General features: G+C 38.0%; 1 protein-coding gene across 7 annotated transcripts in view; it reads right to left on the bottom strand.

The window, feature by feature from the left end:
* Positions 1 to 14,569, bottom strand: part of LOC124612891 (protein NDRG3) — a 523,697-nt gene that overhangs the window by 344,683 nt on the left and 164,445 nt on the right. For 3 of the 7 annotated variants that reach the window (XM_047141345.1, XM_047141346.1, XM_047141347.1), the window contains exons 2-3: positions 13,284 to 13,512; positions 5,559 to 5,609 (exon numbers count right to left, since the gene is read on the bottom strand). The exons of 2 other annotated variants lie outside the window; for them this stretch is intronic. In XM_047141345.1, coding sequence (XP_046997301.1) covers positions 5,559 to 5,609; positions 13,284 to 13,495 — 263 coding nt within the window. In that variant the 5' untranslated portion in view covers positions 13,496 to 13,512. The remainder of the gene's footprint in view (positions 1 to 5,558; positions 5,610 to 13,283; positions 13,513 to 14,569) is intronic. 2 more of the 7 variants (XM_047141349.1, XM_047141350.1) reach the window with 1 other exon arrangement.

The following is a 14,569-nucleotide window of genomic DNA, read 5'->3' as shown; positions in this document are numbered from 1 at the left end:
TCACTTTAATCTGTTAGAACAAGGTGAAACTGACAGCCTGGCACTTAAGTTTTCCTGATCTTTTCTCTTCTGCACTTAAGAAATTGTTTTTGCAACTGAAAATGTACTCTTTCTACATCAGTACTTGGTCTTCCAGATTTTTTCTTCTTCATTGTATTAGCTGTCACCAAATGTACCCTTGCAAACACACTATATTACATACCACATTTCCACCAATTCAGTAATACTGAAAATGTTCAATTATATCTCAGATGAAGATGAGGACATCCATCACTTAACATTGAATTTCACATTCCTCCAGCCCTGCTGCAAAAAATTCATCTTGGTAAGTCGCAATTACGATAATTGTATGTACCCACTTCAGCGTGTTAGGTGTTAGTTGTCTCTCTCTCTCTCTCTCTCTCTCTCTCTCTCTCTCTCTCTCTCTGTGTGTGTGTGTGTGTGTGTGTGTGTGTGTGTGTGTGTGTGTGTGTGTAAAGACACATCATATAACTTACTACCAAATCTCTCTCTGTGTATTCATAGCTGCACTGCAAAGTGGGTTCTACTATCAGTATAGACCACCCATTTCACATGCGTGATCAGCGGAAAACTTTTGTGGCTTGCTTGTGGCACATGTACCTGGAAGCACTAAACAACCTGAAAACATACTACTTTTAATAGCTATAACTATTAGTACGCAACTGAAATAAATACTGATGTAATGTTGTTCACTAATATGTCCTCAGTTACCAACAAAAAATATTTGCACTTACACATTTTAACACCTCTATAACTACCTTTGTAGTCATCTTAATACCGATACACTAGGACTTTTGTTGCTTTGTCGTCCACTCATTCTCTAATTATCAGCTTGAGTATAGCCTACAGTACTTTCTTCCAAAGCTCGATGTAGCTGCTGTGATCATTGTCTTTGCATTATAAATAACATTTCTCATACTGCACAAATTGGTTCAAATGGCTCTGAGCACTATGGGACTTAACTTCAGAGGTCATCAGTCCCCTAGAACTTAGAACTACTTAAACCTGACTAACCTAACAACATCACACACATCCATGCCCGAGGCAGGATTCGAACCTGCGACTGTAGCGGCCGCGCGGTTTCGGACTTAAGCGCCTAGAACCACTCAGCCACCACGGCCGGCTACTGCACAAAGATGATATATGAGGGAAGCTACACATCCATGTGCAAGATGCAATCAACTATTACATAAAAACCACATTAATGGCAAAAACTGATATGTTGCAAAACTACCTTCAGATTCAATAAGAGCTATGAGCATACAAATGGAAATGGTCACATGCCTAAGGCTTAATCCCCATGTTACTGATGCTGCATTTCATTAGACACTTATAAGTCATAATATGATGGTAAAATACCTCTGAAATAAGAAGGTAGTGAACTATTAGGTAATACTGTGGTGGAAAAATGGCAGATTTCCAGAGAAATTTTGTTTCAAACTGTCTTGTTGGAATATAGCATTGGAAAGATGGTAGAGGAAATACGCCAATTTGGATACCACAGCTTTTACTTAAGAACAGCCACAACTTTAGTAAACTGAGGTAATTGCTGACACAGAAAGCTTCTTTGTGCCAACACATCTGTCATTTACAGATAGTAGGTGCTGACTAGTTTCTCAGAGCTTCAGGCTCTGCAATAGCTACATCAACAGCACAGCAAGCTCATCATATGCTGGATGTTTGTAGATTGATTCTACTTTATCTGGTCTATGATGCTACCTTTTTTTGTCTACTTCACAAAAATGTGGTAACTACAATATTTTAGATCATGATTCACAAACGTCTTTTGGTTACCGTCCTGATGGAATCCTATATGTATCCCGTAATTTTAATGGCCGCTGCAAACTAAATGCATGTGTTTTTTTTTCTTTTTTTTTTCTTTTTTTTTTTTTTTTTTTTTTTTTTTTTCTTCCAGATCCTGCAACAGTAAATTATAATTTCTTGTCAGGCTAGTTTTCCAGTAAAAGAAGTTTTGACTTTTATTATTTCCTTTTCCTTCACAAAATATTTTTTTTTTTAATTTATTTTATGTTGTTTACCATGAGCTCCACTTAGTGATCAGCAAAATCTCAAGGTTTGATGGAACACTGATTGTGTAGTACAGCTTTAGACAGTTTTTCATCTATTACATATATGTAACAAATGTGTTTATAATCACTTTGTATTTAACGAACACAAGGTAAAGACTTAAATGGAAATGATTGCATACTCAAGTAAAAATTCATGTCCTCTTGTGCATAAATAATGTAATCCATTTGTAGGACTTAAGTAATAAGAAATTGCGGCATTTACTGCTCAAGAAAGTCTCATCATCAAGCAGACATATACATCATTCTAAAATAAAAACAACTAAAAAATGTAACAGGAGTTAACTGAAATAGTTACATTTTAGTGAAGTTAGCAGCAGATGAATGCTTAAAATGTACCTACTCAACATAACATTACTCTATGCTGAGGCAAACAAGCACAGCAAAGGGCTGAATGCTATTGGTTCCACAGAAAAATATATAAATTAAGCTCGAAGTAGAACGAAGAGTTGTCATTAGCCAAATACAATGGCAAAGGACATTTCTTTATTCTTGAGTATTTCAAATCCCCTGTAGCTCTATAATTTCAACATATGTTAATTATGTAGTCTCTGTCTCTGGTAGTGAACTAGCAACTGATCTTTAGACTGCTTTGTATTATTTTTATGTGCAAGAATATGGAAGTGCAATATTCAAGAAACTTTTCAATAAGCTGGGTTTTCTTCAAGTTTCATTTACAATGGCACTCTTAAGATTGTGTCAGTTTGACTATTTAAATGAGAAGCAAAAGAGGTGGTGTACTATATAATGAGTCTCTGAACACACAGAAAAGTTTTGCTGGTACTTTCATTAAAATTTACATCTTTCCTTGATGACAATAAGCTGAGCCAGCTCATAGTTATCACTTTTAAACGTAAGAATTGAATTTTACTTTGTGATGTTCATTATCAAATAATAAATGAAGTCAAAATTATTTCTGTAAAATTTATTTTTGATAGATTGGCATGTGGAACATAATACACCCTGCTGATAAGAACACAACAGGATTAGTAACACTGTTTTTATACCAATTTTTGGAGCTGGGGTGCAGAAATAAGTTAGAAGACAGTACAAAAACATCGATGTCTGATAAACTGTATTCTCAGATGAACAAATTCGCAAATAAACATATTATCCTTCAGCTCACTTATTTAATAAAGTACATGCTGGCATAAAACAGCATATGATATAACTAAAAAACTTCTTTTTTTAAAAAAATCATTTGGTCAGCTTGTCACAGTATTGCATTCTGTAATCTAAAATTCAATGCTTTCTTTGTTAACAGTAAAAAATGCAGAACTACATGTCAATGTGTAACGTATACAATAAAAGGATAGCAAAATTTCAAAATAAATTCCGTGTTGAGCAGAAATATTTCACTTCAATAAGAAACATTCAGTCAATTCATTGCTTCAATATGAAGCAAAGAAAATCATACTTTCAGGCAGTATATGATAATGAACATGACAGTAATACTGAATTACTATAAATATTATTACTCAAGTTAGTGCTAAGTAGCACTTAGATCCCATGATATCAGCTTACTTTCGTGCTAAGCTTCAAATACGCACAATTCACCGGGCTGCATTAAAAATCAAACTAATGTTCACCAATACAATCAAGTTATCACCCAGCTCTTGAAACAGGCATCATTTAAAAAAAAGTAAGACACTTCATCACAAATCAAACTTCCACATTTTAGTGGATCAAATGACATATAAAAAAAATTCAAATTTGCTTTAACAGTCGTCTTCCTAACATTTTCAAATAGCCCAATTTCCATTTCACAAGTTATTATTTATTCTCAATCAAATTAACCTCCAGTTTCACAATATAAATAAAAGACAGCAGGTATATTTGAATTTTTTTCATTAAGAGAATTTGCTAATGAATTAGGAAAACAATTGCAAAAAATATCATTGAGAAGTGATATAAATTAACAACAGGTAATTTTATAAGAGTGTAACTAGATATGTGAAAACTGGGCAGCCAATGACACTGATAATTTTTATATAACAAATATAGTATCATCCTCATTTATTTTAGTAGATAAAGCACAGTATCCTTTCCATCTCATAAGAGCCATGTTCCAGCACAAATTTGCACTGTGTAGCTCAAAATGTCCACGTTTCCATCATATCTCATCATACAGCAATTAACTTAGGCTACAAATTGTTAAATATAAAAATAAAAAAAACCTGTATAGTAGATAAAACACACATAACACAAAGTAATATACAGAAATGCTCTCCGTAACTGTTTAAGACAATTGAACAGACTGTTATACTCAAACACTATTATTTAAAATTCAAAGTACATAATCTTATCACATGTTATTTGTGTACCTCCAGCTGTTGAAAAAATTGCTATATATGCAGATCTTTATTCCAGTTAATATAACCAGTGATACAGATCTTTTCCATAAAATATACCAGGAACTACAGAAAACACAAAAACAATTCCTAATGAAGATACAAAAATACTTTCAGAGACACCAGGGTCAACATGAAGTTTCAGTCAGTCTGCGAAGACAACAACATAGGCAGTTACTCCAAGGTTTCCTAACTGAGAGGAAGCCTTTATTGTCCAAAAACTCGCAATGAATTGGGCAAACCTTACTAGTGCAGTGAGATTCTCATCAGTCTTTACATGTTTGTCTCTTGTTTGGTAACATTCACTGTAGAAGTTTAAAATTTCCCAAAGAACTGGCAATTCTCCTCTGGTGGCATATGATAACAGCGGTCATCATTCTCCTCACTATATTTAACTAAAATACAAAGAAAAACAAATTCAGTACATGTGAAAGTAAAAAGAGGACTTATGTTTTATATAAATAAAAAAATAGGTGTTCAAACATGTAAGGACTAACAAGAAGCCCGCTACCAGTATGTTGCATAACATGCTGAATGACCCATAATGAAAATTTGAGTAGATGACATGCATTTTATGATTATACTTATTTATGAGCCTCCCTGTGGAATATTTACAAAGGTAGTTGAGCAATGAAGATCTAAATAATTTATGTTAGTTAGTGTCCATGCTACAATGAAGTACTATGAAAGAAAGATTTGAAGAAAATGGTTCTCTAAAATTAGAGTCCTACTACTAAAATCAATCTTCTCTTCAGAAAAAGAAATCGAATGCAGATAATTTCCTTCTTAGTGTCATAAGGCAAGCTAATTATCTTATTCTAAGTTTCCTTGTGAGTAGACATCCTTAATGCTTATTCAATTTGAAACTATGGTGTTTCTGAGTTCGAAAGATTGTTTTGATAATACTGATGTACAGAAAGTACATAGTGGAACGATGAACAATGTGTATGTAACTGATGCAAATAACAGAAAATAAACACTTGAATATGTTTAATAGGTGCCAGTACAGTATTACAGATCTGCAAACCGATGGAACTTTCAACCGGTCCCTTTAAAACCACCACCATGATACACTTAACACAAAGTGCATGTTCCTTACCCCAGCAGTGCTGTCTCCTCAGCCGATGTAGATGCCGGCATTTTGCGGTCCCTAAAATCAAACCATAGTGTGTGACAAACAGCAGTGGAGCCAAAGCATACCTCACTTCCATGGGAGGGTAACCTTTGAAACTTAACGTCTCAAACTAGTGCTGCATTCAAACTAGGGGCCAGTACTACTAATCAGCGAAAAACACTAAATTCAGTATCTAAGGATTCCTCTCTTGGTGATAGCATGGTTCCACAATCCCATCAGATTAACTTCAGCCAACAGAGACAAATAATTAAGGTCAATTTCCATTTTCTGATAATTTGTAGCTGTTGTTATACAAATTCTTTATCACAGATTAGGAATCCTCAGGCATGAAAACTTAACACTACAATATTACTATTTAGATATAAAGTCACTTCAAAGTAATCTCTCTAAATAACAAGTTTAATGATAATCAGCAAGAAAACTCCATGCATAAAAAGCAGAATAACTGCATTAGATAAAGTACGTGTAACAACAGCATGACTGAATACAATATGATATCAAGCATTAAGGCCTTCTACAGCTTAGCGTACTAACATATACCAAACCTGGAAGAGTAATGGGTATTGGTTCTTCCAATCATTAGTAGCAATGAAATTAAGGAAGAATTAGAAAAGAAACTGTTATTTTTATATGAATATGAACAAATAATAGAAATCATAGCTGTTCAGCAATGCCGCCTCGTCATTCAATGCACTTTATACAAAAATACAATTACATCTATCCCTAAGGAGAAAAATAGTTCTTTTGATACTTGCACTGAAAATTAATTTCAATGGTGTGTATCTATGAGGTGGTAAGACCCATGATTATACGATAACAGGACGAGTGACTATTCTGCACTGGTATGAATGCCATGTTAACTCTTAAAATTTGATGCTATTGCACAATTTCTTAATAACCCTCCTAGACGAAGCAGACATAAAAACCTTAACTTTCTAATCTTTGTTACAATTTTGAGGCAGGTTCAGAATCTCAGTGAAGGCCACATCCCTGATTCACATGGACTTCAACAGGTGAGAATATTTCGAGAGTAAGAGTGACTGACCAAAGTCAGATGACACCAGCTAGCACATACACAAACACTGTTCATAGTTTTTCCCACTAAGATGAATGTCAAATCATCAATCATTTGAGTTGTTAGGGACTGCAAACTACAACAGGAAATGTTAAGTGACACTATATAAACTATATACATACTTCTTTTCAGAGAATGATTCAGAGATCAATGAAGGTAAGAACTGATTTCATGTTGTCTTTGCATCATGGGAGGAAGTTTAGATAGAAGTAAAGCAGTGTACCAGGATTTATTTGTGTGAACTGTCAAAGGAAAATACATCAGTAGACAGATACACTTAAAGAAAACATGCCTACATGGTGAAATAAGAATTGAATTCAAACAACACTAATCCACACTATAGATGGGGTGAGTTAAATACAAACATTATGTCTAAAATAACATTCACTGAAGAAAACTGTACTTCATTTAATGGTGCCCCATTTCAGTGTTAAAACTTGTCAATGCACAACAGTTGGACAACTTGCTATTACTGCATGTGGCCACGGAAGAAAGGTTTGAGACTTTTACTTGCAAAAACTACAGTCTAACACTTCATCTGATAAAAAATAATTCGATAATGATACTAGCTCAAGAGTACTTAAGAAATTAGTAAACAAGAATTTGTTTAGGGGACTCAGTTTTGGCCTGCATGTGGTAATGACCCTTAACTAACAGCTATCAAGTGCCAATTTGTATCTTCAACATATAGCTAACGTCAAAGGAAAGCAGAATACTGTAAACAAGTTAAAAGTGTACTGGCCAACTTATTTTAACAAGGCACCATGTCAGTTACACAATGAATTAACTACTGAAGTTCAAATTACGTACAGATATTAACATTTTGTATTTGGCCAGCTAGAAACATGATATGATCTTACTACACCAATTAGGTTTACAGAACAGCTGTTTTCACATGCAAGTTGGTTTTGTAAATTTTATCAAACTCTTCATAATTAGGAAGAGAAACTGGAGAGAAAGGAACTTCAGACTCACTGTTCAACGCAAACTTATTGACACTAAAAGAGAAGTGGAGAGGAAATGTAATTGCGAAGCTATGGGCATATACAGAATGACTTATTCCAGTAAGAGATGACATTCCTTCCAAGTGCACAATTGTTACTTATGCAATGAAAAGCACAAACTTCATATGGTTCAGAAAATTAGAAGTCACCCATCAAGCGAAGCAAATAAAATCCTAGATATGAAACAAATGGTGCTCAGAGCAGTGCTAACTGACCTACATTTCATAGAAATTAAAGGATAAAGCAATCAAAAACATTCCACTGAGAAGCTGAATTAAATAAGTGTTAGTGTCAGTGGTGTTGAGAAACAACTGAAATCATTAAAACTGAACAAACCTCGAGGCCCCTATGGAATTCATATCAGATTCTACACTGAATTTGCTGCTGAGTTAGTCCCATTTATATCTATATTCTATCATAGATCTCCAAAACACAAAAAAAAACCTGTGCCCAGTTATTGGAAGAAAACACAGGTCACACACGTCTACAAGAAGGGCAGCAGAAGTGATCAACAAAACTACTGTCCTATACCCTCGACACTGATTTTTTGTAGAATCTTATATTATGAGTTCAAACATAATGAGGTATCTTGAACAGAACAACATCCTCAGTGTCAACCAGCATCGATTCCGAAAACATCTATCATGTGAAACCCAGTTCGCACTTTTCTCACAAGGCATGCTGAAAGCTTTGGATCACAGCTGTCAGGTAGATGCACGATTTCTTGGTTGAACAGCATCTGAGTCAGTACTACACCAATGGTTATTGTCAAAATTATTATCATATGGGGTACCAAGTGAAATTTGTAACTGGATTGAGAACTTTTTGGTAGGGAGGATGCAGCATGCTATTTTTGGATGGACAGTCATCATCAGATGACTGTGCCCCAGGTTAGTGTTTTGGACCCCTCGCTGTCCATGTTTTATGTTAATGACCTTGCAGACAATATTAACAGTAACCTCAGACTTTCTGCAATAGATGCAGTTATCTATGATGAAGTACTGTCTGAAAGAAGCTGCACAAATATTTAGTCAGATCTTTGAAATATTATAAAGTGCTGCAAAGACTGGTGGCAATTTGCTTTAAACATTCAGAAATGTAAAATTGTGCACTTCATAAAATGAAAAAACATACTACCCTATCAATGAGACAATGCTGGATTCGACTAACTCATACAAGGGTGGTTTAAAACTTTCTCGGCATCATCACAAGAGGTCAGTGCTAGCGCAACGAGTTGTTCACATGATACTCATTAGACTGTTGCCTGTAAACACGTGCCATGTCATTGCTCTTTGAAGAGAGCTGTGGCAATGATGTGGCTCTGTTGTCAATTACGCGTAGTGATTTGTGAAGATGGGGGGGGGGGGGGGGGGGGGAGAGATCCGAGCAATGATTAAGTACGTCATAAAGAAAGGTATGAAAGCAAAGGATATTTATGCAAATTTCCAGAATACACTGGGGGGGGGGGGGGGGGGGGTCTCTTCTCCTCCACTCCTCCATATTCAGTTATTTCCAAGCGGACAAATGAGTTTAAATTTGGTGATCCATGCAGTGGTCAGCCAAGATGTGTCACTACTCCAGAAATCATTACAAAAGTGCACAAAATTGTCATGGATGATCACCAATTGAAAGTGCATGAAATTGCTCATGCTTGCCAGATGTCATCTGATAGGGTATATCACATTTTATCTGAAGAATTAGAAATGAAAAAATTATCTGCAAGTGGGTGCCGCGACTCACCGTGCGCTTGCACAGATGCCGTCGCCGTGGCAAAATTACATGAATTAAGGTATGAATTTTTGCCACACCCACCTTATTCACTTGATATGGCTCCGTCAGACTTCCATCTCTTCCCAAAACTGAAAATTTTTCTTTGTGGACGAAGGTTCACTTCCCCGAAGAATTGATAGCTGTAGCTGACAACTATTTTGCAGGCCTGGGGGAAACTTTTTCCAGATGGGATCAAGGCACTGGAACATTGTTGAACCAATCTACAAGGAGACTACATTGAAAAATAAATGTTTCAGTGACGTACGTAATTTTTTCCTATTCTGTTCTGAGAACTTTTCAAACCAATCTTGTACAAATAACTGGGTGTAACATTTTGTAAGGATATGAAATGGAATGATCCCACAGGATCAGTTATGGGTAAAGCAGGTGGTAGACTTTGATTGCGCTTCCCCACTACTCTACCAATAAACCAGTCAACAAAAGATACTGCTTACAAATCGCTTTTGCAACCAGTTCTAGAATATTGCTCAAGTTTGTGGGACTCATACCAAATAGGACTAATATGGGACATTTGACATGTATACAGAGGGACAGCATGAATGGTTACACATTTGTTTGGCCCATGGGAGAGCGCAGAGAGACACTGAAGTGACTGAACTGGAAGACTAAGATACAGAAACTATCCTGAGAAAGTCAATTAAAGTTTCAGGAACCAGCTTTAAAGGATGACAAGGAATACACTACAGCCCCTAAGAATCACTCACACAGGGATCATGAGGTTAGAATAATTATTATAAGCACAGGGGCATTCAAACAGTCATTTTTACCATGCTCCCTACATGAATGGAACGGGAAGAAACACTATTAACTGGTACAATGGGATGTACCCTTGGACATGCACCTCACAGTGGTTTGCCGAATATAGATGTAGAAAGTGGTAGCATAATTGTCTGTGAACAAAGTTATATGTCACACAGAAGGAAGACTTGTCCATTCATCCTGACTTAATAGTTTTCATGCAGCTTCTGTCAGACTGAAGTCTTTGCTTAGTGGCATACAACTGGATTTCAACTAGCAGTGGCTAATTTGTGGATATGTAGATGGTAGCTTGCTCACACTAACACTCATCAAAGTACCTCATAGGGGTAAGGAATTAGTTTCAGTGCCTAAGTGTGTTATGAAATGGCATCTACTGCACACTTAGTAAGCTGTTCAGCTCTAACTTTCTGCCATAGGAAGATTGCCATGGACTGATGATTAAGTAAGGACCTATACGGCAAATCAGACTTTTGCACGTAACTACAATTAGTTAAAATGTACTTTAGTCACTGTGCTGATGAACTATGGAATGTGTTTAACTACAAGGAAGTCATTGGGTACTTGAAAAGAGAAACAGCAAGTTTCACACATCAATGGTGCCAACATATGAAGGTAATATCTTATAAAATATAAGTAGTTGAAGATATCTACGGGTTTTTGTGAAGTGATAATGCATGAAATACTAGGTGTTGCTTATTTAAACCAAGTATCTTTCACACCAACATCTATTTAAAAATGGAGTAAAATTACAAGAGAAGTTGCAACATCAAATGAAAGGCTGACCACAATAAAGTGAATTCTCTCATATGGAATGGACTACGAAGACCTGAAACAGTACGTAAATTCATCTGTAATACACAAGCACTTTATAGTGAACGTATCTTTGTCTATGGTAAATTAATAAATATCTGCCATTTAGTCTAATCTTGTCTTCATGATTCTTATGGGGGCTATATGCAGTTAGCTGAAGAATAGGTCTTGGATTTTTCACCTAATACTGATTGTTAAACTTTTTAATTGGACTTTCATGGGATAGTTAGTGTCTACATAAATAGCAAGAGTGTCACAAAAATTTTGAAAAACCAGAGTTGGCACTCTCCTGCGAGTCAAAGAAACCTGTCGTCATTCATGTGCACATTCAAAATTTGCTGTAATTGATATGTGGTGTATGTTTCATACAATTTAAAAATATTTTAAGATGGACACATGAGTGATACACAAGCATTCTCCTTTGTACACTGACAGGCAGGATACTGGAAAAATGAAATGCCTACCACTTGTCTTAGTTCCAGTTTAGCTGATGGGAACATTCCCTTTCATACCTCTATGTATTGTCACACTCAGGTATTACAAGAGTTCACTTGCACGAACTGTATGTAATTGATGTAGTCATAGGATACTGAATTTTTTTTTCTTTTGTAATGTGCACGATTTTACATTTCTATATATTCTAAACAAGCTGTCAATTTTTGTATCACTTTCAAATCTTATCGAAATTAAAGTGGATACTTGCACGGCGTTCACTACTTCGTTATGCAGAGTGATCACAAAGCCTCTATGCCCAATATGACTCCCTGTTCTGCGCATATAGGCAGCACACCGCGCCTGGTACATGCGGCGCTCGGGGACTACAACACAGCTACAACACCGGAGGATGGGTTTATAACAGTCCAAAACCGGTCATGTGAGAATAAAGAAATTTACAACTGAAGAGGGATTTATGTAAATCAGCACCTTCAACAATAAGAAACAACATACACCATGGAGGAACATATTGTAATGAGCACATGGGCTCACTAATGATCCCACACAGAAAAATCAATGACAGATATTGAACATCATTTTACTGTTAAGTTTTACAGCTTTCCAAGAAGAGCCAACAGTTTTACGGTGGGCGAAATAGCTCGTTGCATCTGGTTACATAAAAGACAAGCCTCGCTCACGATGACCACAAACACAACTGAAACATGTGTAGAGGCTGCAGTATCTATCAAATGTTCACCTAAAGTTCATTTGTAAGAGGTAACAGGAATTGGAAGCTCCATATTGGACATTATAAAAAAAAAAAACATATGAAGAATGATTTGAAGTTTAAGGCATTTAAACCTTTGTAGACGAAGTGAGTGATAACGTGCAAAAATGTTATCAGGATTGGGGGCGAATGCTCAATGTCTTTACAACCCTCACTTCCAGGGGGAAAGTGTTTTTCTCAGACAAGTGTGAAATTTATCAAAGTGCTTAAGCGAGAAATTTATTTCTGGAGTAAATAAAACACATTTATGAAGAGCTTGAACACAATCTACCACATGTCATGATCTATGCTGCAATGTCTGCAACTCATTTGGTAGGTTCTTATTTGACGGTACTGTGAGACACACTGGGGTACTGCACCACCTTAAGTGATTAGTTTATTTCACACCTGCAAGATCTGGGCCGATCGTTCGCAAATGGTTCCAGCAGGACAGAGCACCAGCCAAGTATGCTATAGCCATTGAGACTATCTCAATGACTGTTTGGACATGCATTTACTGTAATGACGCCAACAATGTTCAGGAGAATTTCCCATTGTACACGGAAGAAAATCGTACTCTTATTAAAACGATGGTGCACACACATACTCTCAGGAATAAACAATAGTCATACCATCTCAAATTTGTCCTCTGTCATGATCCCACATTGATACAATGCGACCTTCTATTAATATGTGGACATGCAAATGGGACTTTTTGATCACTCTGTAGACAATTGCATCATAACCGGAATGTCTGAGGTTACAAGTATTACCGTCATTAATTTACAGCATCAGCAAGAAGAGTCCCAACATGCTTCCCTGGGGCACACATAAAGTTCCTTCTGCTTCTATCACTGGTAACTAGTGGCGGAAGCAGTCGAGCCGACTAATTTAAACCGAACTATAGCTATTAAAGCAGCTGATGAGAACTATGGCAACGAGGAAGTTGACAAGGGTTTCGCGTGTGATGCCACAAACAGGAATACTTACTTGTACCGGAGGCGCGCGTTCTTGGCTAGTTAGTAGGAGAGAAAGAGAGTGTGGGTTACCTGGCGTGCTGCGCGGCGGCGTGCGGCTGCGGCTGGCCGTGCACCTGTGCGGACAGCAGCGGCTCGGAGCGGCGCGGGCCCGAACCCGCGCCCGCCAGGCTGAACGCCTTCTTCACAGACTCTAGCACGCTGAACCTGTTCTCGGCCACAGTCGTCGTCTTGTACACGTCGTCGGATAGCGACCTGTAGGACGCCCCTAGCCCAGTCGGCATGTCGGCCAGCGGAGTCGCTGAGAGTGCCAAGTGGAGACGCGAGGTGAGGCGAGCCGTGCACAGCAGGCAAACAGAAACACGAGCCAGTTAGCCAGGCGGCGGCGTGCACGCGGCAAGCGGCGCTGCGAGTCTGGTGTGAACGGGAACAGGTCGCGGCGCTGCGGCCGCCAGGGACGGGAAGACGAGAGGGAACTGGTTGCGGGGGCGCCTCACCAATGCCCAAGGCGAGCGCCGCGTGATTCACTACGGCGGCTCAGGCGGGAGATGCCGTTTAAGGATTGGGGGGGGGGGGGGGGGGGGGGGAATGGAGCCTACCTCTTACAGTGTCTTTAACAAGCCCCTTCCTCCCCACCACCCCTTCCGTCCATCACTTCGACCGAGGACCACAAAGTTCCACAGCTACACTGCTTTTATGGACGTGAAAACGTCTATTCGCCCATCTTTCGAACTTTCTTGTGTGACACAATACCTTCAGATTTGAGTCGCTAATAACTACCAGACTAATAATACATAACGAATGGCTGAGCCCTCAAAGGGTATATCATGTCTATATGCATTTGTCGCCCACTATTTGTTTCCCTATGACGTCACCGTACCAGCACAGGCGTGTTTTTGTTACGAATTACCTGTATGTACCGTTATTCTGCCATGCTGGCGACTCAGCTATTGAGGCGGACAAGAGACTGACAAATTACAGATTATATGAGAAAGAGTACCACCGGCCGCGGTGGTCTAGCGGTTCTAGGCGCGCAGTCCGGAACCGCGCGACTGCTACGGCCGCAGGTTCGAATCCTGCCTCGGGCATGGATGTTTGTGCTGTCCTTAGGTTAGTTAGGTTTAAGTAGTTCTAAGTTCTAGGGGACTGATGACCACAGATGTTAAGTCCTATAGTCCTCAGAGCCATTTGAGCCAGAAAGAGTACCACCACAGGTAATAAATAACATCAGCTGAAGATGGACATCCATAAACTGACATTATAGATTAATACAAAACAGTTGTGAATTTATTCTGACGTTTTCAAGGAAAATCTACGGCGCGGACCCCGAATTGCGCTCACAGATACTTTTTGGTATA

This window comes from Schistocerca americana, chromosome 4 (assembly GCF_021461395.2).
Source record: "Schistocerca americana isolate TAMUIC-IGC-003095 chromosome 4, iqSchAmer2.1, whole genome shotgun sequence".
In the NCBI taxonomy this organism is placed as follows: Eukaryota; Metazoa; Arthropoda; class Insecta; order Orthoptera; family Acrididae; genus Schistocerca; species Schistocerca americana.
The sequence above is the reverse complement of the archived record's forward strand: the minus strand, read 5'-3'. Positions and strand labels throughout refer to the sequence as shown.